Source organism: Stylophora pistillata, chromosome 5, assembly GCF_964205215.1.
Source record: "Stylophora pistillata chromosome 5, jaStyPist1.2, whole genome shotgun sequence".
NCBI classification, from domain to species: Eukaryota; Metazoa; Cnidaria; class Anthozoa; order Scleractinia; family Pocilloporidae; genus Stylophora; species Stylophora pistillata.
Genome location: NC_142523.1, coordinates 3,251,237 through 3,265,905, shown reverse-complemented (window position 1 = coordinate 3,265,905; position 14,669 = coordinate 3,251,237). Strand labels below are relative to the sequence as shown.

The 14,669-nt window shown below is 38.8% G+C and overlaps 2 protein-coding genes across 2 annotated transcripts in view; one reads left to right on the top strand and one right to left on the bottom strand.

Moving 5' to 3' along the window:
• The window catches only part of LOC111335646 (carboxypeptidase B), a 12,590-nt gene extending 9,458 nt beyond the window's left edge, over nt 1-3,132 (bottom strand). Inside the window, exons 1-2 of the mRNA XM_088759569.1 lie at nt 2,192-3,132; nt 897-969 (exon numbers count right to left, since the gene is read on the bottom strand). Of these exons, the coding sequence (XP_088615695.1) occupies nt 897-969; nt 2,192-2,271 (153 nt within the window). The 5' untranslated portion in view covers nt 2,272-3,132. The remainder of the gene's footprint in view (nt 1-896; nt 970-2,191) is intronic.
• Nucleotides 3,133-3,391: 259 nt separating this feature from the next.
• Nucleotides 3,392-13,529, top strand: LOC148729847 (carboxypeptidase A2-like). The gene is made up of 10 exons (XM_088759568.1): nt 3,392-3,581; nt 5,279-5,363; nt 6,446-6,652; nt 7,319-7,420; nt 8,353-8,460; nt 9,068-9,178; nt 10,065-10,155; nt 10,780-10,985; nt 11,640-11,724; nt 13,166-13,529. Exons 1-10 carry the CDS (start codon nt 3,481-3,483, stop codon nt 13,348-13,350), a joined length of 1,281 nt encoding a protein of 426 aa, XP_088615694.1. The 5' UTR covers nt 3,392-3,480; the 3' UTR covers nt 13,351-13,529.
• The last annotated feature ends 1,140 nt before the right edge of the window (nt 13,530-14,669 follow it).

Below are 14,669 nucleotides of genomic sequence, written 5' to 3'. Positions count from 1 at the left end.
CTCCTACCCCAACCCTGCAGGAGACGGGACCTCCATTTATTCGTCCTTATCCGAGAAGACTAGAATATCTAACCATTTCTTGATGTTATAGAAAGGCAGCAAATTCTTCTCAATTATTTTAAGACTCTGAATGTTGGTCCCGCCGGGGCTTGAACCCTCGACCTCCCGCACAACAGTCCAGTGCTCTATCCATTGAGCTAACCGGGAGGCGGTTACGTCACTGATTTAATTACGAACGAAACAGTGCGATGAGAATTGCCGAGGGAGACTGAGAAAATGAGATAATTAAAGAATGAGAGACTGGGAGAATGACAGGGGGGAGAGAATGAGGCGGAGAGAGTGAGAGAATGAAAGAATGAGAGAATGAGAGAGAGGGAGACTGAAAGGATGAGAGAATGGGAGACTGGGAGGATAAAAGACAATGGGAAAATGGGAGGGATGAGAGTGAGAGAATGAGAGAATGAGAGAAAGGGAGGCTGAAAGGATGAAAGACTGACAGAATGAGAGGGGGAAGAAAATGGGAAGGAGGAGAGTGGGAAAATGAGAGAATGAGAGAATGAGAGAAAGGGCCACTGAAAGGATGAAAGACTGACAGAATGAGAGGGGGGCGAAAATGGGAGGGATGAGAGTGAGAGAATGAGAGAATGAGAGAAAGGGAGACTGAAAGGATGAAAGACTGACAGAATGAGAGGGGGGCGAAAATGGGAGGGATGAGAGTGAGAGATTGAGAGAATGAGGGAAAGGGAGACTGAAAGGATGAAAGACTGACAGAATGAGAGGGGGGCGGAATTGGAGGGAGGAGAGTGAGAGAATGAGAGACTGAGAGAATGGGAGAATATATATGAAGTCATTCTTCTCAAAACATGGTAGTGTCTTCTCATTGACTTTATACTAACATCAGAGTTTTCAAGATTGGCAAGAAACTTTAGCTGGTCTTCACTTTTTGGAGTAACACGGATAACACGATCCCTGAAATGAAGAAGTAACATGAAATTAAACGACTTTACAAAAAATTATCAAAACAAACTAGAATCAAATAAAGGTGGCTTGACACTAAATCCGTTCCCGAGAATCTGTTCTTTGCTTGTTCCGAGAGAAATCATGAACACAATGCCAAGGTAAAAATATTTAGAGTCAAAGAAAGTGTTCAAAGAGAATTCGAAATTATAGATTTATGCATGCACACTCTCCTCGTATTTTGATAAATAGTCTACCGGAGCAATGATGGAATTTTCCGTCTCTATATAATGTTATCTGAACACTCTAGAGCTTCGGAGAACTCGAGACAGTACGTAACATAGCTACTTTTGTGAATTCGCTAAATCTAACCCGTGGGTCCATGGGACCATAGAAAGACAAACATTGCCCTCTGTTGCTTTTGAAATGTTCAGCATATAAATTCCTCTCGCAGTTTTACCACACCACCTAGGTGACTTAGATTTGTTGAGTTGATTCAAAGGCATTTTCTCATGAACAACTAAGAAGCAAACGAAAAATCCTCAGTTTGGAGAAGTTAATTTCAGATCTCGGAAGTAAAAAGGTAAAAAAGATAATCACTGACCCTGGCCTGGTGTCGATTGCGGGCCTACAATGTAACCTCGTTTTCAAGATGTATGTTATTCTCGTCTCACGGAGTGGAGACCTGGAATTGACTTGATGCTCCATGGAGACAGGTACCAGCTCACTTGTGTAAAGACTTTACACAGCGGTATCACTGTACATACAATCCGCCATTGTCAAGTCCATAAAATGTTTTAGTAATTTTTTTCGATTTACTCGCACTCTTACAGTGATTTCTAAAAATCTTTTTGGAAGGAAAATTGAGCAGTTTGAACTATCTTTTATATATGTCCAGGATCGATAGGGTGTTCGCATCAGTCCAGTCTCTAAACTTAATCAAATTTGTCAATTTTTCAGCAAATAATTCAAGTTTGATTTACTATGTACTCGGTGAAGCCGAAGGATAGGGGAAGCAGGTAAAATTTTAGTTTAAAAAAACTCGTGGGATTTCACAGCTCTTAATTTGGGCGATGGATTGACAAACAAAATGTAACACAATTGAACCCAAGATAAAGTAACAAACCTGTAATATATCCACGGCAATCGCATTTTTATATTTTTAAGCCTTTCCTTAAGTACAACGACTGCGTATGCACCATCGATATCTAACTTACATTTTGCTGTAACTCACCCTTTAAAATTTGCACGTTCTTCGCAAAGGCACTTCCCAAGAACACAAAACAAAAAAATAAAAACCAAAGCGCGATGCATTTCGAAGACACCTTTAGAACGCAACCACTTTCAAGAGTACAGGTAAAAGAGTGACGATTTCTTCCCTCTGAATAGAGATCACTCGAATAATGCTTTTAAGGCGCCTTTCAAACGACGGCAGCTGAGGCAAACAAGCAAAAGAATTGTTCTTTGATTTCTTTTGCATTTAAAAGCGCCTAAGTATATGTTTAATAACGTCTGACAAAATTTTAAAAATGAACTTTTTTTTGAATGACCGTGAATTAAAGGTTGTTTGTGTTGTCTTGCGCTTTTGCAACAAGCTCGACTTCCGTTTGTTTGAGTAGCTGCTCCATCGAAGCCTGCCTGCACTCTCTAAAATATTATTTTTGTCATCGGTCCATTTTCCAGATATTTTTTAACCAAAAATTTCCAAAGATCTGTAACAGATACCTGTTAAATGCTATAAATGATTAGAAATTATTTTCAAAAGCCGTTTTTAAGAATCTACAATCTTAATGTTTAAGGGAGGCTTTTCGTGACTACATGCGCGGTTGCTAAGACCAAATTCGGCGAGCAAGTTGTCAGCGGTATTTCTCGCGATTGTTACCTCTTGCCTTTCGTCAAGATGGCGGGAAATATGAACGTTCTACCTGATTGCGAAGCTAATTAAAATAAATTAAAAATGACTTGACATTGGACTTGACTTAAAATGACTTAAATTAAACCTTTGTGTTTTCTGCTTCATCTGCGCTGTTCAAGCGATGATCGTTCGAAAGTGCACCGTTCTCTGCGGCTCAGTAACGCGTCGTAATGTGAAAATCAAAGCTTTGGGGGTTGGTCTCCATAGGGACTCAGGTTTCCCAGAATATGCTTTCATAAAGGTGTATAGAGGAAGTCTTAAGATTTTTTATGAAAGGAAACTAATAATGTGCATGCATATAATCGGTACCTAGTCCCCTGCAGCCGCCTAGCCCGATTCGCGTTGCTCAAGGCCTCTTGCTATCTCGTAGGCGAAAAGTACTCATCATGCTTAAAGCCAAGTTCAAGTAGACTTGGAGTCTTGATCCTTACGTGACGCTAAATTGCGCGCACAAGGTCAGCCAACCCGCGCGTGGTGACCTCACCACGTGAAGACGCATATCAGTTTCATTTAGCCAATACCCTATTGTAAATTCCCGTTTATTAACTTATTACACGTCAGATGCACAAATACACTCTTTCTTTTTCAGTGAACGACCACGAAAAGCGATGAACGGTAAAATTCCCTTTGCCTTTTGCCAAATCCTCGCCGCATTGGTGTTGACGGTATGTATACAGGCCACTGAGGCGAGACAACAGATGTACCATAGGTGAGTTTCTCGAAGAAAAACATCTTTCACGTAGATTAAACCATTTCTGGTTGATCCATCATAATGCTTGCAACTTCTAAAGTCTTAAACATTCCAAAGCGAAAAATCCGCATAACCACTACTGGGGTATTATCCCGCAAGTAAGATATTTTGAATCGAGCGGAATGATTGCTATTGTCCGATGTTATACTTCGTCTCCCCATTCAACTGAGTTAGTAAACATCGAACATGATATTCAATAACCTCTTCCTTTCAGACATCAAAATGGCCCGTACGGCGGTACGATATATATAGACTTAACTCTTTATCTTTCTGCTACAAGAGTAGTGTTCTTTGCCGGTTTGATAAGCAAGTACAACTAAAGTGGTACTCATATTTAAGTCCCTAGTTTCAATATGTGATAAAGGGCGGCCTTCTAAGCGGTACAACAGCTCTCAGAGATCTATCATCAGCTTTAGCGATCTTTCAATGACAGATGCTGATAGGCCCGCCTCGCGCATATTAACCTTGGAATATACCCAATGAATTTATTACCCTCGTGCCTGGCTTTCAAGGTACTAGGATGATAGAAAAAGATTCCCTAAACACTGAAATCGAAAGAAGGCATATATGAAAACAAGAAATGAGTAGCAAAAATTCACTAATAAATTACAGTACAACCGGAGATTGTGGGAGAATTTTCTAGAAAAAAACGTCATCGAACCAAAGAGATTCCTCAAACGCTGAACCTTAGACTTTTCACTTTTTTTGACTCTCCATCGATGCGATGTTCGGAACCTTTGTGAGTTCGAGACTGAAGCGAAGTTTGCAGTTCATTTTGCTAACATTCTAAACCATGACGAAATCATTTCGAGCGTCGGAATGCTGATTGGCGCTTTTCGTACAGTACAGATAATATATGGTATCATGATATGGGTACAACACTGTACTGTATACTAAAAGCGAAATTCGGAACGTGAGGTGTGGATTACGTGTTGTTCAAAAGCCCTACGCAGTACTAGCAGATTCCGTACGTGAAGTACCCCTCTCGTCACGGAGTACTCATCGTCACGCAATCCTTATCACAAATTCTTTTTCACGCTTTGTAAGATTATAGTTATCTCCCTCATTATACCCTACCAAAAAAATTTGGAAAAACAATTGTCTGCGGCCTGTGTGGCGTATGCAAGACACTTCTGTAGCCAGTTCTAAATTTGTTATCCTCTCTATCTGGTTATACAGCTATATCCGTTTCATCACTTGGCACAAGGAAAATAACGTTTTTACTATCAAAGCCACAGTTTATTTTCTTATCGCTGTCTGCTATTAATGTTTACAATTTTATAATTTTTTTAAATTTTTTTTTATCAAAATTATTTTGAGAATGTGGTCTTTAATCAAACTAAATCCTCTATTTTAATTTTTAAATCAGTATTTGCTTTACTTTTTCATTTTAATGATTTAATAATCATTTTTCTCCTTCTTGTATTTATTCGCTCTGACGAAGGGCTAACTCTCGAAATGTCAGCTTTAAAAACCCTTTACGATGTCCAATTTACATTATCAACTCAGTTGATAAAACCAAATTGTCTCATTCTTGTATTCAGCGGTGCATTTTTTGCATTCGCGCTGTTTCCTCTAGGGAGTAAAAGGTGGTTATTATTTTTGGTATTGAATGTTATCCAAACTGATTTTTACAGTGTGTCTTTCCTTTATAGAGACCAAGTTTTACAGGTCACTCCCAGGACAGAAAAGGACATTAGATTTCTAAATAATTTGCTGCACAAGGGAAACAACCTCACGGTGATTTTACAAAATTTTAAATGCTTGTGGGTTGAAGAATGAACCTGTTTCCTTTGAGGAAATTGTAATCCTCTTGCGTAACAGATGTTTCCTTTCTTTTAAACGATATTCACCCCAGTTGTGGGAGGTATCTCCCAAGCTGGGAAGCTCCTAGGTGATAATTATGAAAATCCATCAAACGTTTTCGCTCTTGTCCAATTGGTCTACACGTATCAGAAGACCAAACGTGCCCCATTTTTTACTAGAGAATATCCATTGATGTTCCCCAATTTATATCTCTGACAGATACTGATAGGATGAAAGTTTACCGTTGAAATCGATTCAATTTTCAAATAGTTTCGCTGTTGTCACGGAAGAAGGGCCATACTTGTTCATTTGTAAAGAGGAGACATTGCGGATAATGACGTGTAAAAACTCTACGCTATTCGTGTTCTTCTTATATACTGTTTGTTAACCTACTGCCCCACGGATAGTTACAACATTAGGATCATTACCATTGGTACGGCTTGGAAAACAAAACAAAGCGAAATAAGGCAAAGCAAAACAAAAACTAACAACAACAACATCAACGAAACTGCATAATATTATTATTAATTAAATATTAATAATATTAATAATAATAATATTATTAATATTATTAATATTATTAATATTAATATTAATAATATTAATAATAATAATTACATAAAAATTATTAATTATTGATAATTAATTATTAATTAATTAATTATTAATTTATTAATTATTAATTATTATTAATATTATTATTATATTGTAAAGAGGAGACATTGCGGATAATGACGTGTAAAAACTCTACGCTATTCGTGTTCTTCTTATATACTGTTTGTTAACTTACTGCCTCACGGATAGTTACAACATTAGGAGATCATTACCATTGGTACGGCTTGGAAAACAAAACAAAGCGAAATAAGGCAAAGTAAAACAAAAACTAACAACAACAACAACAACAACATCAACGAAACTGCATGTGATGACGTCATCACGTCACATGACGGCGGAATTCATTGTAAAATTTCAGAAAAGCTGTCCACCTTTTTTTCTAAATTTTTTTAATTTCGCAGTTAGATTTTTGGACCTACCCAAGCAAGCCTGGTAACCCTGTTGACATTCATGTGCCACGCAGCAAACTCCGGGAATTCAAACATATTCTGGCCAAAAGATCAATCCCTTTTACGGTGAAAATCAGAAACGTGGAGCGACAAATCAAAGTTGAAGGAATGAGGCCCCGTTCTGTTTCATTCAATGGAGCATTTCGCTCATATGCTCAGGTGAGTTTGTCGGTGGTATGAAATAATATGAATGATCACCAATATTAATGTGCTCTTGATTGGCAATCTGTGCAAATGTGTCCCGGAGTTGACACCTCGCTATTTTATATCAAAATGGCGGCGAACAGCGACGTAGCCTTTCGAAAATAGTCCCCGTATGTGCTGAGAGTTTGATTGAAACGCGCCATTTTGAATCTTGCTTAGCGAGTTTACTAAGTGGTTTTTAAAATGGCGGCGAACAGCGACGTAGCCTTTCGAAAATAGTCCCCGTATGTGCTGAGAGTTTGATTGAAACGCCGCCATTTTGAATCTTGCTTAGCGAGTTTACTAAGTGGTTTTCAAAATGGCGGCGAATGGCGACGTAGCCTTTCAAAAATAGTCCCCGTATGTGCTGAGAGTTTGACTGAAACGCCGCCATTTTGAATCTTGTACAGCAAGGTTACTAAGTTCTTTCAAAATGGCGACGTCCATAAGCGAATTTGCAGCTTATTCAAAGACAAATTTCAGATGGGTTATTCTTTGGAATACCAAACTGCGGAAAGAAAAAAAAATTTGCATGCACGTTTTAACAATGTTTCGAAATGGTTCATCCCTTTTGGATTGAAGATCTAGAGTCGAAAGTTATTACTTGTGAATACATACAGACGCTTTGTTCTCTTTTTGTAGATCGTTCATGAAATGAAACGGCTCGAACGCTTGAATAAAAGCTTAGTGGAAGTATTTAGTCTAGGAAAAACCTACGAGAACAGGACTATGTATGGCATAAAGGTATGTAATAAGAATGACGAAAATATTCCCATGGGCGGAACATGGCGTACGAGGATATTCCATAAGCGGAGCAATAAATCAACACGTGGGTTTAACGTGCTCCTAAACCAGTAGTGACTAATTATGGTTACTTCATATTTTCCTCTTCTAAAAACGGGAGACCAGAGTTAAATTTTCATAGGACCATTCTGAAGTGAATGCCGCCTCTACGTCAAAGAGAGAAAATAGACGGCTCTCATTGGTTACTTGTGAAATCTCCCTTACTCCATTGACCGTTGTGATTACATTGGTTGTGTTTATTCGACACTTAATTCAAATGAGTCCTTTAAGAAAAAAATTTCCCCTCCAATTTACAGGTCTATGTAATTTAAAGAAGATGAGGGAGGGGAGGGAGGGCAAAATAAAAGAATAGAAGTTTATTTCCTAACTCCCCGGTTAGCTCAATTGGTTAGAGCGCCGGATTGTGCAGTGCGGGAGGTCGAGGGTTCGAGCCCCGGCCGGACCAATACTCATGGTCTTAAAATAACTGAGGAGAATTTGCTACCTTTCTATAATATTAAGAAATGGATAGATATTCTAGTCTTCTCTGATAGGGACGAATAAAACCGTAGGCCCCGTCTCCTGCAGAGCTAGGGGTAGGAGACGTTAATTTCCCACGCGCGAGATTACTGTGTGGTGGATGTCCTCCCCTGGGGTGGGATGGGTGGGTGCGACAGGGCTCCATTTAAACCAGCTATTAGCTGAACTGGGCTACCCTGTATAATTTTTCGCTCCGACGAAGGGCTAACGCTCGAAACGTCAGCTTTTGTAATCATTACGGTGGCCAATTTACCATTTCAACTTTGTTGATATATCCAAATTATACCCTGTATAATATTCGTTACGTTAAATATTCGTTACGTTGTGGCTTATCCTTCAACTTCTTATCGCAGATTTCGTCAAACATTTCCAACTCCAATAAACCTGTGATTTTCTTAAACTGTGGAATACATGCGCGAGAGTGGATCTCTATTTCGTCATGCGTGTATGTTGCTAGAGAGGTGAGATCAATTAGGAAGGGTTCCTCGTGTTTTACAACCTACTGTGTGATGAATCACGACAATCATGATTTGTCATTTGTTTCCTCGACAATGCTTCTCCGTAGCGGTTTTTTGGTCTTGTCACGCAACAGCTAAGAAGGTGATCTTGATGAGGGCCCTGAATCCAAAGGCCTCTGTTACGATTCCTTATTAAGACTCTGGTTTTTCCCTTTGCCCTTCCCTCGAGACAAGGCGAAAAAACTATCTTTCTATATCATCACAACGCGCTGAACGATTATTGAGCGATTATTTGTTAGCAATTTCAGGAAACAAGCCAAAAAGTGTGATAGTTTTGTTTAATCAACAAAGTGGTATCGAAAAATAATGAAACCATTTTGAAGGAACTGCAAAAAAAATATTTTGAATTTGACAAGGAGACCCAGCTGTAAATAATTTCCAAGGAAGACAAACGCCGCAGAAGCAAGAATAAATCGAAAATCGAAAAAGATGGTGTAGGATGAAGAAAATGTAAACTGGCCGCAAACGATGAGGCTCAGAAGTTCAGGCGACATTTTTCAAGTCTTCTTACCCCTGGGGACTGAACTAACTCTTAGTGTTATTGTTTCAGCTGGTCCTCAAGTACTCGTCTGATGAATCGATCCGGCATTTAGTGAATAGGTTAGAATGGATTATAGTGCCAGTAGTGAATGTGGATGGATATATTTACACTCATAAAACGGTAAGTTACGCTTACAGTCTCCACCGGATTTAGTAGAGCGCCTTCTCACTGAGAGTTAGAAACCCAAATCCAAAGTCATTATAACAATCAAAGCGAAGGACATATCGCAAGGAGCTTGATCAACAAGATCAGCTCTTTACACCATGTGTGCACATTCTCCATGCTGTTCTGTATAAATTTCCCACGGTACTGACTTTGTTTAACAACGAAGGGCTTCTTTTTAAGTCTATGACCATTTCCTTTTATCTTAAAACCTTAATCACGGCCTGATTCATGATTGAAACTGTCAGGAGATATAAGGTGCTTGTCATTCGTGGAGGTTAAATGGTAAAGAATACGGTGTCTGAAGTGCCTAGAGACGCGTTTATCGTTTCTTTAATATTTGAGTAGCATTTAAAATAATTATAATGTGGTTTATATTGGTAATATGACCCAGCGGAGTCCAATTCGGTCTGTACTGATACGAGTGATTAACAAAATCGGACGACCAGGAAGCGGGAGTCCGATTTGTTAATCACGAGTATGATTACAAACTGAACTGGTCGACACGAAATCATGTTACCAATAAATCAAAACTATGACAAAATTTAAGAAAGAGACTAAACGTCGGTTATACGTTTTCATAAAAAAAAAACAACAACAAGAAGCAAACAAAAGTAAACTCGTAGAAATGTGCGACAACAACACGCGCACATGATGTGTTCTGTTCACTCACACAGGCAAGACAGGTTAAACTGTCCTATTATTGCTCAAATCGGAAGGGTGATAACCAATCACTTTCGAGAATTGTGGCATAATATTGATTAAACTCATAATCACTTAATTAGTGTTCATCGGTTATAAGTTTTCATGACCAAAAAAAAATGGTTTCTGTGTTTTGTAACAGGATCGCCTGTGGAGAAAGAATAGAAAACCGAACGTTAACTCATCATGTATTGGAACTGACTTAAACAGGAATTTCAATGTTAAATGGGCCAGTGAGTACTTTAACCTTTGTGTTTCAGTTTTTTTTCTGTGGTGAAAGTCATTTTCTTTTTGGGCTCGTGCTAAGAATGTCCTCCTTTCTATTCAGATTGGAAGTTTATCTTCTTTGTCATCGCTGTTGGTTACACAATGACGTAAATGTGTTTCGGCTTTCCCTTCATAAAAAGTCAATTTTTTGCGTCTGGAGAAAGATCATGAAATAATTTTCTTTGCTTTATGAAGTTGGAAGTTTTCCAGCTTTTGGCTAAGTAGCGATTACATAATTTCTCGCGGTCCTTGTTGGTCCCACTCTATTCCCGCGTTTAGCGCGCCTGACAAACTCTTGTGCATTTACATTGAACGTGTGGTTGTAAATGCTTATACAAGCGACGCGATATCTTAATCTCAGCCCTCAGTTTTTCATAAGACCTACCTCACGATCCAAGGTAAAAGAAAGTGTGGGGGAGGAGTCACATGAGAAGATTTTTGGTGGGGTGTGCCCCTGGATCTGTAATGAATCTACTTGCTCCTTGGCGACGCCCACTTGCTCGATAAAAATCTTTACATTTTCTCATACTTGTAGTAAGCAGTTGTCATTTGCTTTCTTTCTGTATTTTTCCTACTCATATAATCAACAGCGGTTGGAGCTGATTATGGAAAGCATTGTAGTGATATTTACCCGGGAGAGCGGCCATTTTCAGAACCTGAATCCTACAACTTAGCCATCTATATGTACTCCATACGAGACCGGATCAAAGCCTACGTTGACTTCCATTCTTATGGACAGTTGTGGATGTCTGCTTGGGGTTTCGCAACATATTTACCGCCAACGTATACCAAGAACGTAAGTATACAAAAAATTGTAGTTTAATTTAACCCAATCATCTGCCTGACCTAAACAACAAGATGCACTATCTAACAAGATAAAATGTTAAAAAAAACTAAGTTCACCCTCTCGATTTCGCATAGAAGTATGCGATAAAGACTTTGTTTTGCATAGAAATCTTTTGTGCTTAATTTCTAGCCTTTACCTTCAATCAGAAACGTTGCGGTTGGAAATACACTTAGCAAAAACTCGCGCACGTATAGCCAGGACCTATTCGTTAGATATAAGCTTTTCCTTTAGTAGGGCTTCCTCCGCGAATTTTCATGCGATGGCAAATGAAAAAATTTTTTTAGGGATTTTGAATGTCCAAGGGCAGCGCCCCCGGGCGTTCAAAATCCCTGAAAAAGATAAAAATTTTTGATATAAGGGTACTAGCGTGGGGCAGGTTCTGTTGTGCTCGTTTCCGCGGAGAATTTACCCGGCATGAAATTTGTCGCTTTTAGTAATGCACAGTGTGGATGTTGACTTGACAAGAGGGTAGGTAAACTGGGTGTAACAAGGCATGAACAGATTGAAGCCTCCCCCACTCCCTTAGAAAAATTTTAGTGACGTAGGTCTGTTCAAGTTTAAACTAATAGTTCATGATGTGTGTTATCTTCATTTATCATACAGTCGATTGCAATGAGACGCATTGTTATAGCTATATACATGACCAACAGGAAATATTATCGATATGGACCGGCAGCTATTATTATCTGTAAGTATTTATCTAACTGTACGTACTCGTGTGATTGTGGAGATGTGCACTCTTTGATTGGTCGAAGATTGCGTCATATCTCGCCATAACTACCTCGCGCGGATTGATTATGGCAGGTTGCGCTAAACTACAAAATGGCTGCCGTACGTTTTTTTTTTATTGTTTCCGAGGAAATGATAGACGCGGTAAAAGAAAATTCAACTGCGAAGAGCAAAATAGATGCTGAAAGATTGGCAGAAAACTTTTTAAATGAAAGATATGGAGTTTTTACTGATTGAAATAAAATAATGTTGAAATATGTTGATACGAGTAATCTTCACAACTGTATCAAAGTGTACGCAGTGCTTCATTTATCTACAGAATATACTGCGGAGATTCGAAAGGACCTCATCAATCATAATTAGACAGTTATTCGCCTCGACTTCATCACAGGGATTATTCAACAATATTTACCCAGGCTTCAGCGCATAATTATTAAATATCACATCCTTCACCCCTAGAGTACAGCAGCCGAATTATGACTCTTTGGTCTGATTATTCAAAAAAAAGTTTAGCCGTTGTTTTATCTCTACATCGATTTTTGTGAACAACTTCAAGAGGGAAGAACGCTAACTGGAAGGAAATGCATTTGCTACATTCAACCCTCTTATAGCGAGAGCCTGATTGCACAAAACCATAGCTTGGGTCAGACCTCATGTAAATAACCGGCCTTTGTGTTTTAAACAATCTAGGGAACCGGCTTAACACGGGTTGTTGGTATTTCATGCATAATTTTAGCAATAGACCGCACTTTCTCTCGATTTATCGGCGGGATGTCAGTAAAACACGAGAAGAAGTTTTAAATCAAGATCTGGAGGAAAGTGTGTTACAAACTGCTCTCGTTTTCTTTCATCATCCCAAGTGGGTAGAATAAGCTGTCTACAATCTTTATGAAATAACTATGGGTTTGCCGTGCAATAAACAATGGGTTTTGCCCAATTAGGGCGCTTTAGTTTCTCGCTTGTTCTGTAATTTTAAATAACTATTGCATAATTAACAAATGGTAAACACCACAGCGTACACTATTGAGTTATGGATGCACGCGGGAGGTTGCTAAGCACGAAAGAAGCGTAAGAGTCGCTCGAGGCGATAGCCGAGAGCGACTCTAGCTTCTTGAGTGCTTAGCAAACCTCCCAAGTGCATCCATAACTCAATAGTGTACGCTGTGGTGTTTACCATTTGTTTTATAACATAAAATTAACACATTGTAGCTAAAGAGTTCCCTTTAGTTTAACAAATCTTACGTGACCAGAAAAAAACAAGCGCGCGCGGAAAAATAGTCTTTGCATTTGCTCACGTCAGCAGCGTACACCCATGGGCAAATGGGGGACGCTAAATTGACCAATCAGAGCGCGCGCTTTACTTTGGTTATGTTATAACTATGCTTTGATTTGATCGACAGATAAGACTTCAGGTGACGCAACCGACTGGGTGTACGGTGTTTTGGGTGTCACGCATTCTTATGGAGTCGAGCTGCAACCATCCATCTTCTCTCAAAAGGGATTCATCCTTTCTCCTTCATACATTGAACCTGTTGGGAAGGAGGCAGTCGCTGGATTGAAGACCTTGGCATCCCATGTTAGATAGAAAACATGGCGAAGAGCGTAAAAACTATGTTAAAATATTAATGTGACGACGATATTGAGATACAGGGATTATGAATAGGAAGCAAAGCCATATTGTTAAAATTTGTCAATAATGGAAGATAACATAACTGTTTATTCACAAAGATTTAAAAGGAGTTTTAAATAAAGTTTATCCCGGTATACTCTTTGTTTTGGCGCGAGGAAGTGTTTTTCTCCGTTGGACAATGTCAAAATCAATCTGTTCAACTTAACTATAGTCCTCTTGCTTAAAGCTACAAGATCATGATCGTGATTTGAATGATTGTGGCAAAAACAAACCCAAAAAAATCGTAACTTCTCATAGTAATATGGTAGGGAACTAATGAGAACTCAAAATATTTGCTTGTTCAACCCATCAAGTGCCGTAAAACACGGTAGAACGCATTAAGTTGTCGCCAAATTGCTATTGGTCAATTCAAGCTTTGCGTCTGATGGGTCGGTGTGAAGGTAGCCTAGACCAATCACAGAGCGAAAAAAAGTAAAACTAGAAACTACGGTAATCGTGCGTGTCAGAAAAATCCTTACAAATTCTTAAGATATCGCTGCAAATTTTTAACTTTATCCTTGTTAAGGAAGCACTAATAAAAGAGAGATCATTTTGACCAATCAAAAGGTTGGCTTTCGCCGGATAGCGAAGTAATTTTGAGACACCTTTATGACATTTTCTTGGTTTGAACATTAACTGGCCGACTGATACTATCATGGAAAATGTTTTCGGTTTCGGGCTGTTGTAGATCTCTATTGCAACAAAAATATTTTCGTTTTGATTTGTACTGCCGCCGACTTAAAGAGGAGTCCATTTCAGCGCAAACAAAGAAATAACATTAACGACATTTCGCAGATTATGTTAAGTCGAGAAGCTGGTGTTAACATTCCTTATTATTGTTCTGTATTTTTCCATCAAAAATGAAATTAAAAAAAACATTTCCAAGTGCGACTATTCCGTTCAGCAGAGGATGAATGGTTGTCATACAGAATAAACGAGATTTTAGTTGTTCATCTGTTCAAAGTCGGTCCAACATCGATTGTTCTTCATGAATTGTTTGTGGCCAATTCTGAACTGTCATAATTTTTAAACACTTTTTATTTCCCGGATGCTTTTCGCGACTCACTTTTTTACTCAAATTTCTACGTATGTGTAATCAGTCGCGGAGACCGCTTTTTCCTAATGGTTTTTCAGGGTCTCTGTTGGGTTTTGCATTCAAACAGTACTTAAAAGAAAACACAATCCATCGCCTTTGCATATTCAGGTGATTGGGGTACTCAACTGAGGCAACAAAG

Bases quoted from the DNA above. Each gene is read 5' to 3' on its own strand.
- LOC148729847 (XM_088759568.1), top strand. From the start codon at position 3,481: ATGAACGGTAAAATTCCCTTTGCCTTTTGCCAAATCCTCGCCGCATTG. The intron at 9,179-10,064 runs GTAAGTTACGCT...GTTTTGTAACAG, and splicing joins ATATTTACACTCATAAAACG to GATCGCCTGTGGAGAAAGAA. The intron at 11,725-13,165 runs GTAAGTATTTAT...TTTGATCGACAG, and splicing joins ACCGGCAGCTATTATTATCT to ATAAGACTTCAGGTGACGCA.